We start from the raw sequence: 18,064 nt of genomic DNA, 5'->3' as shown, positions 1-18,064 counted from the left end.
AGGCTCATTTTGTGATGCCAGATAAAGCCTTTGGAATTCATGACAAGTTTCCAAAGCTGAGTTATAGAACTGGTTGTTGGAATTGCCTGAACTTCGTTCAAAATTTGTGAGAAGCATCAGGTTGGGGATAGTTTCTTTGGTTGTTACTTTCTGTCCAACCTAATACTGACACTCTAAGAAATTCTATGGTGAATTTCTGCAGGGACACAACAACAGAAAAGGTCAGAAAATCTGGGTCCTTTAATATATGGTAATAATGGCGACGATTTACTGATTGTTTCCTATGTGCCAGACACTGTGCTAAAGGCATACTTTATTTAATCCTTATAATAACTCTATAAGCATGCATTACCACCATTTTACAGATGAAGAGGCTCAAGTTCAGAGGCCTGAAGTCACACAACTAGTCAGTAGTGGAGCCAGGATTTAAAACCAGGTATATCTATTCCCTTGCACTAAACTCTGACCTCTGGTTCTTCATTTTCCTCATTTGTGAATCTAAAAGGACTAACTTAGAAAATCATAAAGTTCTCTACCATTTGTAAAACTACGTTATAAATTAGAATACCACCAAACTTCTCAAACCAATAAAATACGAAGGGTTCAGAGGAGCGCCTTGCTACCCACCTCCCCAAAGATATGCTTTCTCCCATCCTTGCCTTTGTCCTGAAACCTCACTTGATTTACCATTCTGTGGTTTCAATTATTTATGTTTGCGGCACGCCACACATTCCCCTGAACGAGATAACACAACTAGATAATATGTGCAAGGGGTAACTGGTTCTGGTATATAATCCTAAAATATTAGCACAATGCTTAGTGCACAGTAAATGCTCCATGAACATTTATGGAATTAACTTGAACTGGAAAGGAAATGTGATTCAGCTGAAGTGAACTAGTAAGGCTATTACGCAGAAAACGGGGTTATCCGAACAAAACCCCCAGTGGAGGAGCCTGTGTAGGGCCTGGATACAAGTTCTGACCTGCAGAAACCTGAAGAAGTGGGATAACATCAGGGATCGTGGGGGTGACGTCCACAGGGCGCGGACAAGACTCCGCCCGGACACCGGAGCGGGAATCCCCACCCACTGCGTAATGGCAGGCGCCAGCCCCGACTCCGGGGTCTCCTTGGATCCCCGGGAGCCACTCAGCCCCTCCCTCTTCGGAGGGCAAGACAGAGACTGCGGCTGCGCAATGGCGCGCGCGTAGGCGGAGCAGCGCGCGACCCGGTCAGCTGACTGCTTGGGTTGGCACGTGACTTGCTCCGTCCGCCCTGGGGTCGAGGAAGCCGTGAAGCCGGAGCTTAGGTCGCGGAGGCATGGAGCGCTGAGCCGTTAACGTCTGCCAGGCTGTCCGCCTCCGTACCTATTACTGCTGTCATTTCCTCGTTTGACACCTTCCAGGGTCAGTGAGCGATGGTTACCTCGAATGGGGAGACCGGGCCTGGCAGAAGCTTGCGCTGCTGTCGCCTCTTGGAAGGGATGGGGGCGGACGCGGGTGCCGAGGCTGTGGCGTTGGAGCTGGTTGGGTGGCTGTGTCTAACTTTTTGGCACCGATTCTTCGCAACCTTGGGCCTAGGGTCCATCTCAAGAAGAAGGAAAGATGGTAAAAGAGAGAAAGGGCCCCAGGGGGTGCTCAGTGGCAGAGGCAGAAAGAAGAAACACGGCGGGTCTGGGACATTTCTTCTTCAGTGAGGGCGGGGGTAACAGAATGCACGCCCCCTGGATCGAAGAGGACGAAAGATGATAGAATGGCCCAGGCGAGGACCTGAGGTGGTGTGCGTGAGGTCACAGCGAGCGTACGAGCCTTCACTGGGTGTACGCGCTTGAGTGTAGGGGATGGAGGTCTTAAGGGGCTAGGAGACCCGCCCTGCAGGCAGGGTGCCCTCACAGAGGACGCTGGATCCTTGTAGGCAGGGGAAGAACAAGAATCCAGAGACTTCAAACCATTTTTTTTTTTTTAAATTAAACTGGGAGAAGAGTAGGCAAGAAACCCCTGAAAAGGAACTCGAGGGATGGAGTCACATAAGGCAAATTGAATCACCAGAGAAGCAGAGGAGAAAAGGGAAGCTAATATTCTCTTCAGAGGAAAAGTCTGGTATCTTAGGGAAAAAAAATTTAAACATTTCAGTGAGTGCTAAATACTTAGCACTGTTCTGGGAGTGAAGGAATGGGATGTAAACAGTCCAGCCTTAGGAGTTTGCACCCTTGTTGGGGATAAGTCACACACACATGACACATTGAGGTACTATGAGGTTATATGTAATTATCAAAAAGAATGCTAAGTGCTTTAGAATTGTGGAGCAGGTACAGATGTGTGAACTGGCACTGTCAGGAAATATCCTGGAGGAAAGATAACTGGAGTTGGGTTGTGGCAAGCCAGTGGGATTTAAACAGGTATAGAGAAATGGGAGAGAACTTCCTAGGCAGAAATAGCCACAGAATTTGAAGGCCTGATGATGAGGAAAAAGAGTGCCTTCAGGGGAGCCAAAAATCCAGGGTTGTGGTGGATTTAAAGTTGGGGTCAGTTAATGAAGACTTTTGAATAATACTTATTTACTTACTCATTCAACTAATATATGTATTGAACTATACACTAGGTACTATGCTGCTGCTAGGGTTTAGAAAATGGGCAGGGTCTCTCTCATAGCATCAAGCAGAGGAGATGGATTTTAATAAATGATTGTGCAAGTGTGAAATTTGCTTGAGGGAATAACAAAGTGGTGTGAAATAGTTCATAAAGGGCGTGACCTTTAAAGAAGGTTCAAAGAAGGCTTTTGGGAGGATATGTCTTTTGAACTGACATCTGAAAAGTTTGTGAAAGTGTAAGTGAAAACACTCCAGGCTGAGGGAACAGCATATGTCAGTGCCCTGAGATGTGAGGAGGAATAAAGCTTTTGAGAAGTTGTGAGAGGACTAGCATGGCTGAATCAGGATGGAGCTATGTGAGAGAGGCAGGTGGGGGAAGCATGGGGTCAGGCCCAGCAGGCCTTTTCCTAAAAGCAGAGGGAAGCTAGTGAAGGTTATAGGCAGTGGAATGAGTCAGATCGGTTTGAAAAGAAAATTTTGTCGAGAACGTGGAGGATGCAAAAGTGAATGAGAGGAGATTGCCTCAGGAGGACATTGTTGTGGTGCCATCATTTGTTCATTGGACAGATATCTGAGCACTTGTTAGTGACAGGCACTATCCTAGATGTTGGGGATATAAAGAGTTAAGAGTAGTATTTTAATAAACTAGCGTGTAAAGTATATGTAGTCACTAGCTGTGTCCTTGGGCAAGTAATTTCCTTAACTATTCTCTCATCTGCAAGTGGGGGTGGTGAGAACATCTTTGAAGGAATTAAATATAAAATTACTTAGCATATTAAAGTGCTTATTACATGGTCCATATTCAATAAGTGGTTGTCATTACCAGTAAATCTCAAACTTGCTAGAGTGATGAATTGAGGAAAACTAACGTGTTTCGTCTTTAACTTGGTGAATTTCAGGCTAGAATACATTGTGGTAGAGATATCAGCACCTTCTAGTTAACACTGTATCGTGGTCCAGTCACTTTTCTAAAATATCAACCTGAAAGAAAAGGGAAGTAACCTTCTGGGAGCCATGAGTGTAGATTCAGGGAATTCCCTGGCATGGAAGGAATTGTTTGCTCCTTGGGTCACTGCAGAGTTGCCTGTGGCAGTGAGGAAGTCTTTGGGACTCAGAAAGTTTTGGTGTTTACTTTCAGTAATAGATGTACAGTGCTCGCCTTGCCGTGTCTACCAGTTCAGCTAGCTACCACAAATTACCAAAATTTACAGCATTTAAAATCCTGTGTTTTCTATCCTTCATAAATTAAAATTGTGCATTTCTTCAGCAAAGCAAGAGTTTATCCAGATTTTATTTTGCTCTGTACTTGATTTCATATATCAGATTGCTTTTCACTTTTTAAGTTTGTAAGTTTCCATAGAAAGTATGTAAAAAGTGAGTTGATATATTTACAGTTTCTAAACTCCATAGAACAAAAATCATTTCTATATTGTAGGACTAGCAATAGTGTGTGATTCTTGTTATTGGTGATATGACATTTAAACATCTTATTAAAGAATATTTGCCATTTCTTGTAACGTTCTCTATGTAATCACTGTATAACTCACTATATAATCATGGATATGTCTGTTTCAGTACAGTGGTTCTGAAACCTGACTGATCATCTGAATTACCTGAGGACTTAATGAAAAAATAGAAAAAAAAAGTCTCGGTCTCACTCAGTATAGATTCATGGAATAAAGGAGCAGAAAAGATCCTGAATATCATAATCCAGTTCTCTCATTTTACAAATAAAATTTATGCAGACAGTGTTATGCAGAACTGAGATTAGATTCCAAGTCTTCATATTCTTGTGCAGTACTCTGGTCATTACATTGTGCTTCCTGTAGTTGACACTTGGTTTTTCTCTGGCTGTAGTTCCCAATGAGATAAAAAGGCTGTTACCAACCTTGATCTCACACTTGACACAGCTACCACTAATCACCTTTGCCCTTCTCTTTTGTGTTATCTCCAGGGTTCTATGTTACTATGCCATTTAATGGTCTCTAAAGTTTTCAGTGTTTTCAAGTGTGAGCATTCTACTCTACTTTTTTTAAAAGTTTCTTTTTTTGAGGGGGGGGGATTACATGTAGTAATTTGTTATTTAAAAATTAAACAAATATACAGAAAGAATGAAAACATTCATAATCCACTCCCAGAAGATAATCTAACATTTTTAAAAATAATTTAATGTTTATACCTATGCATATCCTTGATTCCTTTCTTAAAGTTGGAAAAGCTGAACCAAAAAATGTGCCCATTTTTATTGCTCTTGATAAATACTGACAAACTGCCTTTCAGAAATTGGTCCCCCGCCCTTTTTTAATCACAAAATTTTTTCGGAGTTCTCATGCGATGTTTAGATTGAGGACATAGTAATGATGGCAAGTTATTATTTCTTTATTAATGCTTTTAAGTGAATTTATATTTTATCACCATGATAATATGCCATACATTTGTGAATTAATGACATGTGGAACATTTATTTAAGCTGCATCTCTTCTTTTTATTTTGTTTCCTTTTTTCCCCGTCTTTATTGAGATATAATAGACAACTAGTTGCCTGCATTTACGTTGTACAATTCAATGAGTGTTTTTTTCAGTTATAGTTGGGATACAACACACCAGCCTCAGCTGTACAGCATATAGATCAGAGATCCACACAACTTGCAAAGCACTCACCCACCAAATCTAGGACCCCTTCTCCCCCTGCCTCATATTTATTCCAACATTATTAACCATCTTCCCCATGCTATACTCTACATCCCCATGTCTGCTTTGCAACCATCCACCTGCACCTCTCATTCCCTTTGCCCTCTTCCCCCCGCCAAGTCCTCCCATCTAGTATCCCTCAAAATATTCTCTGTACCTATGAATTTATTTCCACCTTTGTTGTTGTTGTTGATTTTGTTCTTTAGATTTCACATGTACATTAAATCATGTGATATTTGTTTTTCTCCGACCCATTTCATTTAATACAATACCCTCTAGGTCCATCAAGGCAATATTTTTTCCCATCACTTTCCTTTCAGTCTGTGTGTGTCTTTTAATCTGAGTCTCTTGTAGGCAGCATATGTAGGGATCTTGTTCTCTTATCCATTCAGCCACTCTATCTTTTGGTTGGAGCACTTAATTCTTTTCCATTTGAGGTACTTGTTGATAGGAATGTAGTTGTTACCATTCTTTATTCCTGTTTTAGATACATGTTTTTTCTTCTCAAAGAAGTCTTCCAACGTTTTCTTGTAATATTGGCTTGGCGATGATAAATTCCTTTAGCTTATTTTTGTCTAGGAATCTCTATCTGTCCTTCAACTCTAAATGACAGCTTTGCTGGATAAAATATTCTTGGTTGTAGATCCTGGGTTTTCCTCTCATTTAATATTTTGTGCCAAGCCCTTCTGTCCTGCATAAGCATTTTAATTATGATGTGTCTTGGTGTGGGCCTCTTTGGGTTCATCTTTCCTGGGACTCCCTGAACTTCTTGGGGTTGTATGTTTATTTCCTTCACCAGGTTAGAGAAGGTTTCCATCATTATTTCTTCAAATAGGTTTTCAACTTCTTGTTCTCCCTCTTCTCCTTCAGGTACCCCTATGACTTAGATGTTTTTACATTTAATTTTGTCCCATAGCCTCCTTAAATTATTATTATAATCTTGGCTTCTTTTTTCTTGCCGTTCTGATTGAGTGTCCTTGGCTTCCCTATCCTCTATCTTGGTGGTTCGATCCTCTTCATTCACTTTGTTGATTCTCTCTAATATACTCTTCATCTCAGACAATGTATTCTTCATTTCTGACTGGTTCCCTTTTATAATTTCCATTTCCATTTTAATGTTTTTTTTTTTTTAATCTCTTTGTTAAAGTTCTCACTGAATTCTTCTACACTTCCCCTAAGTTCATTTGGCATCTTTATAACCAGTGTTTTGAACTCTGCATCTGATAGATTGCTTGACTCCATTATTTCTGGATCTCCGTTCTGTTCTCTCATATGGTTTCTGCATCTTCGTCTTCTCATTTTGGCTGCCTTTCTGTGTCTGTTTCTATGTACTAAGCAAAGCTTCTAAGTCTCCCCATCTTATTAGTGTGGCTTCGTGTAGTAGGTGTCCAGTGGCACAGTCCTGAGAGGGCTTCAGCTGCAGGCCAAGTTTAGCCCCAGCCTGTGCCCCTCTGGGTCCACCATTCAGTAAGCAATCCACAGATGCTGTGCTTATAGTTGCCACACCAGAAACCGAGGCCAGCTGCCACCAATTGGGTCTTGGAGCTGCTCAGCAAGGAGCACCTGATTTGCTGAGGAAATACCTGAATGCAGCTTGGGTGGGGTTGTGAGTTGGGGGAGGCTGGGTTTCAAGGAATCCTTTGGGTGGAGTGACCTCTGTTATCCAGTTTGACACCGCCTCTGCTATGGCGGCGCTGAGTCCACGCATTGAGAGGTGGGAGGGCTCAGCAGAGGAACAACAGCTACCGCAGGCACTTCTGCTGGGGAGAGAGTCTCGCTGTGGTTCTCAGTCCAACAACTCATTGTCGCTCTGTAAGTCCTTGCATAGCCGAACTGGCACTGGTGCTCAGAGCGAGCAAGTCTGTCACCACGGAAGTCCACTCGTGGACGCGGCCCCTTTAAGAGGCCTACTCAGCTGCTCGGGCCTGGGCAGCCTTGTGTTCTTGCCTCCTCCTAGGTTCTGCCGTTGCAGGGTGCTTTCTTAGATTTCTCCCTAGTTTTATGTCTTGTTCATCTAGATCCCAGGCGATTTTTCCTTGCTGTTTGCTCCTTGTTCCTGTCACAACTTCGATTTGGTTGCCAGAGGGATGAACAGAGCCTCTATCATCTACACCATTTTTTCCTGTTCTTTTTATTTTCTAACAAAAGTGAACATTTTTTCCTGTTACCAAAGCAATAAATTTTTATTGTCGTGCTTCGTTCTTCACAAACAACGGTATTACTACAGTCTTTTTAGTCTCAACTTGTTGCGTTTTTCATGTTTTCTTGTTAATCTTGTTTTCTACTAAGGATTAAAACATTGGTGCTGAGAGAGGTGGGAGCTTGTAGCGGAATCCCTACATAGAAACAAAGGGCAGTTAGCAAAACCAAAAACTCAGGAACAATCCATACACCAAAACTAGATGAGGCTTCCAATTTCTGGCCAGGATGGAATAACTAATACCATACTTGCTTTCCCACTGTAAACAACTAGAAAACTGGACAAAATATATGAAAAAACTGCTTCCAGATATTGAACAAGTGGTACAGGAACTGAGAGATAGGAAACAAATGATGTGAGCTCTGTAATCCCTCTGGCTTTCGGCCTGGAGTCACTCTCTGGACCGTGGTCTAAGAAGGGGAAACCAAGCAGAGCATGTTGGTCTTGCTAAGTTGAAGAGACTGGATTTGGGGAAGGCTTTACTGGCTGGAATTTACAGGTCAGATTGGCAGAGATGAGGGAGCTAGTAGAGGAAAAAACATATAGTCTCTGCAGAAGGACCAGTGAATAATCACTAGAGAGCTTTAAACTGAAAATTTCCAGGGCTCATGGGGCTGAGAGACATTTGAATACTTATTGAATACCTAGGACATTCAGTAGAATTCCCAGAAGGTCAGATCTTGGTAGTAGAGCTAAATTAGCCCTAGATGCAGCCTTACATATATCCAAACAAAGTTTAAAAACAAGCCTTGAATGGATTGTGTTGATCCTCAACTGACTTAACTACCTGTCAGAACAAAGTACAACATTCTTAAAAAGGGAGACAAAATCCTGTGATCAACAGTGTAACATCGTGAACTATATATATGCTCAGTGCTTTAACGGAAAACATTAATCTAATGAGGAAAGAAATAGAAGGTTTAAAAAATAGGACTTACAACGTTGAAAAATAAAGTGAAAAATTCACTTCTGAGATGAATAGCAGAAAAGGTCAGCAAACTAAAAGATTACAGCAAGGGAGTATCCTCACTGAAGCAGAGAGAACAACTAAGAGAATGAATAGAAGCTCATTAATCTGCGGGACAATACCAGGTGGTTTAACATACGATTTGTGTCTCCAAAGAAGGGAAAGGGAAACAGAAAAAATGAAGAAAATAATGGATGAAACATTTCCAAATTTGATGAAAGCTATGAAACACAGATTCAAGAAGCTCAGTCTATGCAGGATAAATCTTTGTGACCTTAGGGTAGGCACATCTTTTTTTGCCACACAGAAAGCATATATTACAAGAAAAAATTGATAGATGTCGGAATTGAAAACTTGACAGAAGTGTTGGTGAGCATGTGGAACAACTGAAACTCGCATACCTTGTTAATGGGAATGTAAAATGTTTTAACTACTTTAGAAAACAGTTTGGCAGCTTATTCAGTTAAATATATGCTGATCGGTCAATTCCGAAATTCCACTTCTAGGTGTTTGTCCAAGAGAAATGAAGATATTTTTACAAAAAACTTTGTGTAGGAATGTTCATAGCACCTTCGTTGCTAACGGCTTCAGATCATCCAAATGTAACCATCCAAGTGTCCATCAACAGGTAGTGGATAAGCAAACTAGGACATTCATATAATGAAATACTAAGCAATAAAACAGAATGAACTACTGATACATTCAACATGGACAGATGTCAAAGACTTGCTGAGCAAAAGAAGCTAGGTGCAAAAGAGTACATAATGTATGCTTCCATGAATTTGCAATGAAATTCTAGATCAGGCAGAAGTAATCTATGATGTGACAGGGCTGGCACTGACTGGGACTGGGTGTGAGGGAAGGCTTTGGGATGACAAAAATGTTCTTAATCTTGGTTTTGGTGGTGGATACACAGATGTGTATGTTTGTCATTAACTCGTGACACTGTACCCTTATAATGGGTGCATTTTATTGTATATAAATTATTTCAGTAAAAGTTGATTTTTTGAAAAAGACGGGTGAAGTGAAGGGAGCTAAACAATTATAAGCTGGCTACTTTATATTATCTCATTTAATCCTCAGTTATTTATTCATTCAAGAATATTTAACAAATATTTTTTGAGGTTCTACATACAAGTGTTTATACCAGATAGCGAAGATACAGTTTTGAGCAAAAACTATCAGGGGTTCCACTTACCCTAATGGACAGTTTATTTAGAAGAGAGACCTTAATAAAAAGTTTCCCTCAGGGAAATACTGAACAGAAGATTCTATGAGAGTATATAATATATTCATCTTTAGCATATAATACATTTCTTCATATGATATATGACATGATACATACTATATGATATATCTCATATATGAGGCCCATGCTATGTCTTGGTATCTTGATTTGTAACTACTACTCATCTGACAGTTTTTTAAAAGTACCAAATGAGTTAATACATGTGAAGTGTTTTGACTGGTGCTAATAAATAGGAAGTTCCCAATAAGCATTGGCTGCTATCTTGATGACATTTGACAATTCTGATTGTCTAATGTTACGGGGTTTGGTACACCTGTACTAACTCAGGGAACACTGGAGTATGACCAGGTCTGGGGGAAGAGATTTTGAGCTTTGGCTAGAAATGTTGGGTTTTAGGTACTTTTGAGACACCAAGTGGAGATGGCCTATAGTCAGTTGTGGAGACTGTGGATACAGCTCTAGAAACAGTGAAGGGACCTGGGCTGGAGGTACACATCTGAGAGAGTGGTCAGCATCTAGACTGGAGGCACCTTCAGTGTAAGATCGTCAGGGGCGAAACTGCATACACACATTTACACATACACGTAACAGAGGGACTTAGATTTAGATCTGAGTCCTGAAGAATTCCAGCATTTAATTGGTGTGCCTTTTTAAATAGTTTTCTCTTGTTTAACATATGATTTGCCTCATTTTTTGCCTGGCTTCCAAAATACAAGATGAAACAAAAAGAAATAATTAGGAATAAAAACAAGTTATTTGAAGTAGTTAGAGGAGGCGGAGATGCCCAGGTTCTTGGTGAGATGATAACCAGTGGACACCAATTATGACTCTGTGCAACTGAGAGAAGGGAAATGTGTTTAGCAACATGGTTTCATTTTCTGACAAAAAAGGCATGCATATTCATCTGCAAAGATAAATTGTTTGGAACTGGGTTTAAATTTTTCTTAGATTTCAGGGAGAAATTTTTTTACGTGACTTGCATAGGTGACAAGGTAACAGTGGACATAGTTTAAAAACAGAAAACAGATTTTGAAGAGACTTATTGATGCTGTCCTCAGGGGGAGTTTTTACATTTATTCTTAGATATTTAAGCAGCTTGTCTTTCTCATCAGGCTCTTTTCATTGTTTGTTTTGACTAGGAGATGGAAGAACTGAGGCTATGGCTTTGCCTAAAGTACAGATAGGTTTTTTCCCCAAGCCCTCTCTTCTATTTTTTTGACTGTATTCACCCTTAAACTAGCAAAAAACAGAGGCTTAGAAACCTGCAACTTACCAATTTTTGAATTTGTTTTTTAAAAGACTCTAAGTAAAAAAAGTGATTTTTCTTGACCCTTATTTTTTTCTCTAATCAGACTTTTTGATTAATTCAGTCATTGTTATAATTACATTTCATTTATTCATAAAACAAGCCTTTATTAAGTTCCTGCTGTTGGCAAGAATTGTATATGCTGGCTTTTAAGGCTTCAGAGAAGTAGAATTCAGGCCCTTCAGGATTTCTCAGTATGGTGGAGAGGAAAGCATGTTATAAAAAAAAGAGGAGGAGAATAGGATAAGTGCATAATTAATGGCATTTGTAAGACATTAAATAAACAAGATATTTCCCACCTGGGATACTGGGAACAGCCTTTGGAGGTAGGATGGGTTGGAGCAGCAGATAATACAGTCACCCCTACCCACCAGGAAGGGAGGTTGACTGAAAGAGATCTAGGTGTATCATTTTATTCATTCCTTCCAGCAGCTCTGTGAATAGATTTATATAGTATTCCACTTTACAGATGAGAAAACTAGTAAGGGGATAGAGTTGGGGTTTTAACTATTGTGAGACTCCAAAATTTGTGCTCTTGATCTCCAGGTCTCTTGAATCTCTAATTAAAAAAAAAAAAAAATGCTTTTCTGTTAGGAGGAATCATTGTTTCTTCAAGGAAATAGGATTGTTTTGGACGCTGGGCGATGCTGTTTTAGAAATTGTGATGATTCTGGATGAAAGGAAAAGAGAAAGGAAGCCCAAATCCCTTTATCTGGCAGAATTCACTAGGCCTATAGGGTGCTCTGAGCCTGGGATCAAACATAGGTTGAAAGTGTTTATGGTTATATGTGGATCTCTCTTCAAATAGGAGAGCTCAGGGGGGCTTGAGTGCAGAACATTCTCTTCTAGTATGACAATAGAAAGAACATGGTCTTTACTGTCAAATATAACGAGATTTGAACCCCATCTGCTAGTTGTGTGACCTTGGTAAATCACTAACCTCTCTGAATATTACTACCTAGCTTACAGGGTTGGCATGAGAATTAAGATAATGTATGAGAAGTATATAACGCAGTACCAAACATAGAAGACGTCTTTTCCTCCTTATCACCAAACAAACTTTAGAGAGGGCTCCAGGAAAAAGATGGAATTAGAGAACTTTCTATACATTTCTAAACATTTCTACACTCCAGTTTTGTTTAGAATGATCATGACATGACTTCATTTGATCCTGACAAAAACTCAGTGAAGTAGGATAGGGCAGGTATTTACAGATGAGAAAATGGGATCCCCTTTCTGATTTCTTGAAATCCTTTGGAAATCTGTTGGATGAAAAAGATTTTCTAGAGCTCTAAATGGTATGATAGTGACATCTACTGTAATAGCTCATATTATTACAGTCTTTGAAGAAGCTGCCGTTTAGATAATTTAATAGTATCATCAAGAACTTAATTGCTTTCATTGCCTGTCATGTTTGGGAGAGAAGGTATAAAAATGTGTCATCAAATATGTTTTGTTTAACAGAACCACTTGTATAAATAATTACAATAACCTTAGTTTTCCAAAACTACTATCAATTAGAATATCTGGATTATTAAAAGAGGTTTAAAGATGTTATTGGACTTAACTGAGAATTTTAAAGTTCAAGGTAGTCCTGTGATTGGTGTTTGGTCTAAAAAAAGCTAGATTTGATAAGTGCAAGAATGTTGGATGGAGGAGACCAGAGAAAAGGAACAGCCAAGGTCAAAGTGGTCAAAGGAAAGTGAAAAGGTAGCAAGCGTTGGAGCAGTTTAGGTGAGGTGACCCGGGTGCAGTGGAGAACAGGAACAGTGGATGACAGGAAGGCAGATGATAGACCTGCACCATTCTATTAGGAGGAATTTAATTTAAAAAGCTACTTAGGTAGATTCTGGTGTCAGCACAGGTGTAGCCCAAGATCTTACCTTTGCAACATCATACAAGTAGAATTGTTAAATACAGTGACCTGAAAATACTTCTTTAAAAAATCCTGAAACATCAAAAAGGTCTGTGTTTAGTATATTACACTTGGTCATGAGAGGCTGTAAACAGAGTGGAAAGCATTTCTCTAGGGTTAAAACTGAAAGTTTTGCTTAGAGAATTAATTTGGTAACTAGACTATTCTCTGGCTATTCCATTTGAAAGTGCACTAAACTTGTAATTTGTATACTTTTTTAAGCATTGTTCTATTTATTATAAATTTTCTTGTAACAGGTTTTAAAACATTTTATTTTGAAATATTTCAAGTATACAGAAAAAGTTCAAATATTTCAGATTAACAGACATCCACATACCCACTACCCAGATTTAACATTTTGCCATATTTGCCCCAGATATTTTTTAAAGAAATAAAATCTTATGTACACAGCTATGCATGTTTTTATACTTTCTTTAAGTATATAGTTATTAACAATGGATACCATCGTGTGGGAATTTATGTTGGTAGCTGCTTTGGAGAACAATTTGACAATACCCAGTGGAGTCTATGATGGTCTTTGTCAATTATCTTATGATTCATAATAAGCCACCCCAAAATTTAGTGCCTAAAACAGTGATTTCTTATTTCTCCTGGCTCTGTGGGTTGTCTTGGTGGTGGTTCTGTTGTGCTCATTGATGGGGCTGCATTCAACTGGGGCATTGGCTGGGCTGAAAGTTTCAAGATGGCTTCACTCACATGTTTGGCAGTTTATGCTGGCTGTCAGCTACAGTGTTGTCCTTTCTCTGCCTTTTATCTTATAGTAGGCTAGACTGCCTTCCTTCCATGGTGGTCTGAGAACAGCCACCAAGTAAACAACTAGAGGTTTTCAAGGTCTCTTGAGGCCTGGGCCTAGAACTTACATAGTGTGACTTCATGTGTTTTGTTGGTCAAAGCAAGTAACAAAGCCAGCCCAGATTCAAGGTGAAGGGAAAGTGACTTCACGTTTCGATGGCAGAAGTGGCAGTCACATTGCATAAGAGCATAGAATGACATGTTGCCTCCATCTTTGAAGATAGTCTACCATGTTGTCATACTCTTCAGTTTAGCTGTTCTCTGACTGTCCTAACTGTCCTAGAGAACTCAAACAGATATGTACTACAAAGTTGTTCACTGCAGACTTGTTTATAATAGCAAAAAGGTAAAACAATATAACTATCCTTTCAGAGGATAATAAATTTTAGTTTGCTCATAGAATTATAGCATTTAAAATTAATGAAGTACATCTATATGAATCACCATGAATAATATTAAAAATAGATTGAAAAAAATTAGGTTGGAAAAGAATACAAGTAAAATTATATTTATATAATAGCTTTGAAGTTTAACATTTGAAGTTTCTCATATAGACTAGTGAGGATTTTAGTTTTTGCTTTTCTTTTCAAATCAAAGCTTTTCTTTGGGTGGCCTCCTTAGAACTTGGTGCTTTGAGTGGCTTCCATCCTTGGATGGCCAGTTAAGCTGTACTGTTTTCTGGCCAGACTGAGTGCTTTTTCTGGTCTAGCCATCACTAAAATGTCTGTGTTTAGTTTAGTTTGACCATTTGAGTGTAGCTCTTAGTGCAACTTTATCAGTATTATTGGAAAAATCATCTCAGAGTACAATTCTTGATACTCATTTAATACCGTCTAAATTTATACCAGTTTACCTTCTCTGAGTTTCTTATCTGTAAATGAGGAGGATGATTTGTATCTTGTAGAGCCTGGGAAAATAATGTACATTTAGCAGTACCTGATATATGGTAGATGCTTTACAAACTAAAGTTCAAAAAATAAGTGTATAGAATAGCATCTATGTGAAGTTCACTTTCAATTATGTAATGACTAGGTAGGATTACCTTAATTGCAATGGGCTTCTGAGATTATGAAAGTCCATTATGATTAACTGTAATTACATTTCAAGGACATTTAAATTTATCAAGTTCTTTATGAAGTTTATTATCTGATTTCGTTATTAAGACAACTTTGTAAGATAGTCATCTGCTATCCAAGATAGACTCCAAGTTCCAGGACAAGTTAAACAAGCAGTGGTAGTAGAAAGCTTATAGTGTTTAGTTTGTTCTAATGAAGGCCTATTAGTGGAAATAATGATACTGTTATGCTTTAATTTTTATGAGTTCTTTTGGGTTTGTGTGCTTTACTTAGATTCTGAATAGATTTGGCTCTGGAGTTTTTTTCATGTGGCAGTAGGGAGAGGAAGAAAGACTATAGATGAGGGTTGGTTGTATCTTAGTGGAAATCTTTGGAAAAGGAGATCCACAGCTTCTCTCAGATCCAATAATGCTGACCCCAAAGGTCATATTTTTAAATACAAAGTCAATTGGCAAGATTTTTTTTTTTTTTTTGCAAATTTATAAATGTTTGATGGCACCTAAATATATGCCAGGGATTTGAGAAGATTCCCTTAGGTTGGAAATTAATCACCAATTTGGCTAACTTTGTAGGATTTGCTAAGCCAGATGTGGCAAATTTATTTGGTAGCTACTGTTCAAATGCATTGATTCAGTTCTTTCTCAAAGATAAAAGTTATGCATTTTTTTAATTTCCTATTTTGGTTTATGTTTTGAAAGTTTAAGATAAACCTATAAATTTGTGATTCACCGACTTTTGTGGAATGAAACTATTGATGGTATTTTGGGTAGTCTAATTTTTATTAATAATTCCCATTTTAGGATGTTTTGTAATTTTTTTAAAAAAAATTAGATACTTCATGTATTAGGTCTTTATCATCTCTTTTTCATAGTATCATAAATAAATCACCTTTTACCACTTACATGAATTTACTTCCAGGTAAGTAAATTTGATTTTGTCTAAGATCATATGTCATAAGATCATAAAATCAATGTTAGACTGATTTTACGATAGATTATAGTTATCACTGATCCTGTGACTCTGAAATACTTTAGAGACAAATGATATTAATTTTTGGTTTGCTCGTTTTATATTTCAGTGTCTCTCTTGATTTGGGAAGAAATACCTAGTAACAAACATGACTGAGTTCTGGCTTATATCAGCTCCTGGAGAGAAAACATGTCAGCAAACATGGGAGAAATTGCATGCGGCAACTACAAAGAACAATAATCTTGCTATTACTTCAAAGTTCAACATTCCTGACTTAAAGGTAAAACTGCACTGTGCAAAATAGTGTATGAGTTCATGGTGAAAGGGAGAACAGTGTATCTCTGCTTACCTTTTAGTAGAAATTAGATATCCAGGTTTCTTCTCTAGCCGTCGGCATGATTTAAAACCTATCTTGTTCTTTCCAATCTTCAGCTTTAGATAATGAGAACATTGAGATTTTAGAAGTAAACTACCAATATAAAGTATTTTTTCTAAACTTTTGTGCTTTACTAAGCTGTAATTTAAATTGTAATGAGAAATCTTATGAAAATATTTGATATGTTACATTTAGATATGTTACACTTTTCAGAAGTGAACAATGTTAGTAATATATATTCTTAAATATCACAATGAATTCGTTTTTCTGTTATTAAATTCATATAATGCTTACTAATGTCGTAAATGTTTTACCATTGTACCTCTTTAATCATACTTTGCAAATTTAACTGAATTAATTAATTTGTTAATCTATTTAACATTTATTAAAGGTCAGTAACCTAGCAGCCTCAAAGGGAAGCAGGCTCCCAGTAATCCATTGATTGAATTTTTCTAAAGAATGGAAAAGATTGCAATATTTTTATTTTTGCTGATTAAGTGAGGCAGTTATACACAGCACTTATTTATGTCAAAATACTTAAAATTGCTGATTCTTAATATTCTGGGAGTTTTGAATTCTTTTGAGACACTGATATAGACTGTGGACATTTCTTCCTGAGTGTGTTCATTTACACGCATACAGTTTTACATATAAATTCAGTTATCGACTCCGATGCACAGTCATGGACCCCTGCTTAAGAGCCACCATTGTAAACCATGTCTCCCGATGATTCACCATCACTGGGCAGTACAGGCAGAGGCATAGCCTGCCACTGCAGAATGTTCATATCTTAAATGGAGGTTGTACCCATGAATTAGAGGATTATCTTCTAAATAGCTTTGAAATGTCTGGCAAACATTTTTTAACTGCACTTGCACATTAAGAGATAAAAAATGGAGAACATAAGATTTATGGGCACTTAAATAAAGATGTTGTATTATCTTGTAAAAAAAAAAAAAAAAGGTGAAACCTAGGTAATAAAATGGTGTATTTCCCTTCTAGGTTGGCACACTAGATGTCTTGGTTGGTTTGTCGGACGAACTGGCTAAACTGGATGCATTTGTAGAAGGGTAATGTACTTACATGCACAGATTAGAGCAAAACGAGAGCCACTATTATCAGGTTACCAGGACATTGGTTTTATTATCACATGTATACTCTGCTTATTGGAATGGTTGTAGAAAATGATGACTTTTTTTGTAATCAACTTAATGAAGGTACAATTTTTTAAAAATTAGTTTCAAGTATACAGTACATTGGTTAGACATCTATATAGTTCATAAAATGATCACGCCAATTACTCCCTCCCTCCCCTGACCCTCCACCTAGCCAATGTATTAATGCTGACTGCATTCCCTATGCCGTGCTCCCCATCCCCATGACCGTCCATCTGCTGCTGATTTGTACTTCTTTAACCCTTCACCCCATTCTTCGAAGCCCCCCAAACCACCCTCCCCTCTGTCCATCACCAAATTGTCCACTGTATTTGTGAGTCTGTTTTTGATTAGTTTGTTCTTTTTATTCCTTAGATTCTGCATATAAGTGAAATCATATAGTGTTTATCTTTCTCTGTCTGACTTAAATACCTTCTAGGTCCATCAAAGCAATATCATTTTCCATCCCCTTCCTTTTCATATGTAGGAGCCTTGTTTTCTTGTCCTTTCAGCCAGTCTTATCTTTTGGTTGGAGCACTTAATTCTTTTCCGTTTCAGGTACTTATTGATAGGAATGTAGTTGTTACCATTTTTTATTCCTGTTTTTGATACATATTTTTTCTTCTTAAAAAAGTCCCTCCAACATTTCCTATGGTGTGGCGATAATAAATTCCTTCAGCTTATTTTTGTCTGGGAAGCTCTTTATCTGTCTTTCAACTCTAAATGATAGCTTTGCTGGATAAAGTATACTTGGTTGTGGA

At 38.2% G+C, this 18,064-nt stretch overlaps 1 protein-coding gene across 3 annotated transcripts in view; it reads left to right on the top strand.

Moving 5' to 3' along the window:
- Nucleotides 1-1,197: 1,197 nt before the first annotated feature.
- The window catches only part of ATP6V1C1 (ATPase H+ transporting V1 subunit C1), a 37,933-nt gene continuing 21,066 nt past the window's right edge, over nt 1,198-18,064 (top strand). The window contains exons 1-3 of one of the 3 annotated variants that reach the window (XR_001517316.2): nt 1,198-1,404; nt 15,883-16,053; nt 17,152-17,219. Coding sequence is in view for 2 of the 3 variants with exons in the window: in XM_006916632.3 (XP_006916694.1) it covers nt 15,922-16,053; nt 17,152-17,219 (200 nt within the window). In the remaining variant the exon portion in view is untranslated. The remainder of the gene's footprint in view (nt 1,405-15,882; nt 16,054-17,151; nt 17,220-18,064) is intronic. The other 2 variants (XM_006916632.3, XM_025050136.1) reach the window with 2 other exon arrangements.

The sequence above is a fragment of the Pteropus alecto genome, unplaced genomic scaffold, assembly GCF_000325575.1.
Source record: "Pteropus alecto unplaced genomic scaffold, ASM32557v1 scaffold164, whole genome shotgun sequence".
NCBI classification, from domain to species: domain Eukaryota; kingdom Metazoa; phylum Chordata; class Mammalia; order Chiroptera; family Pteropodidae; genus Pteropus; species Pteropus alecto.
Note: the sequence above shows the minus strand (reverse complement) of the source record. Positions and strands in the feature narration are given on the sequence as shown.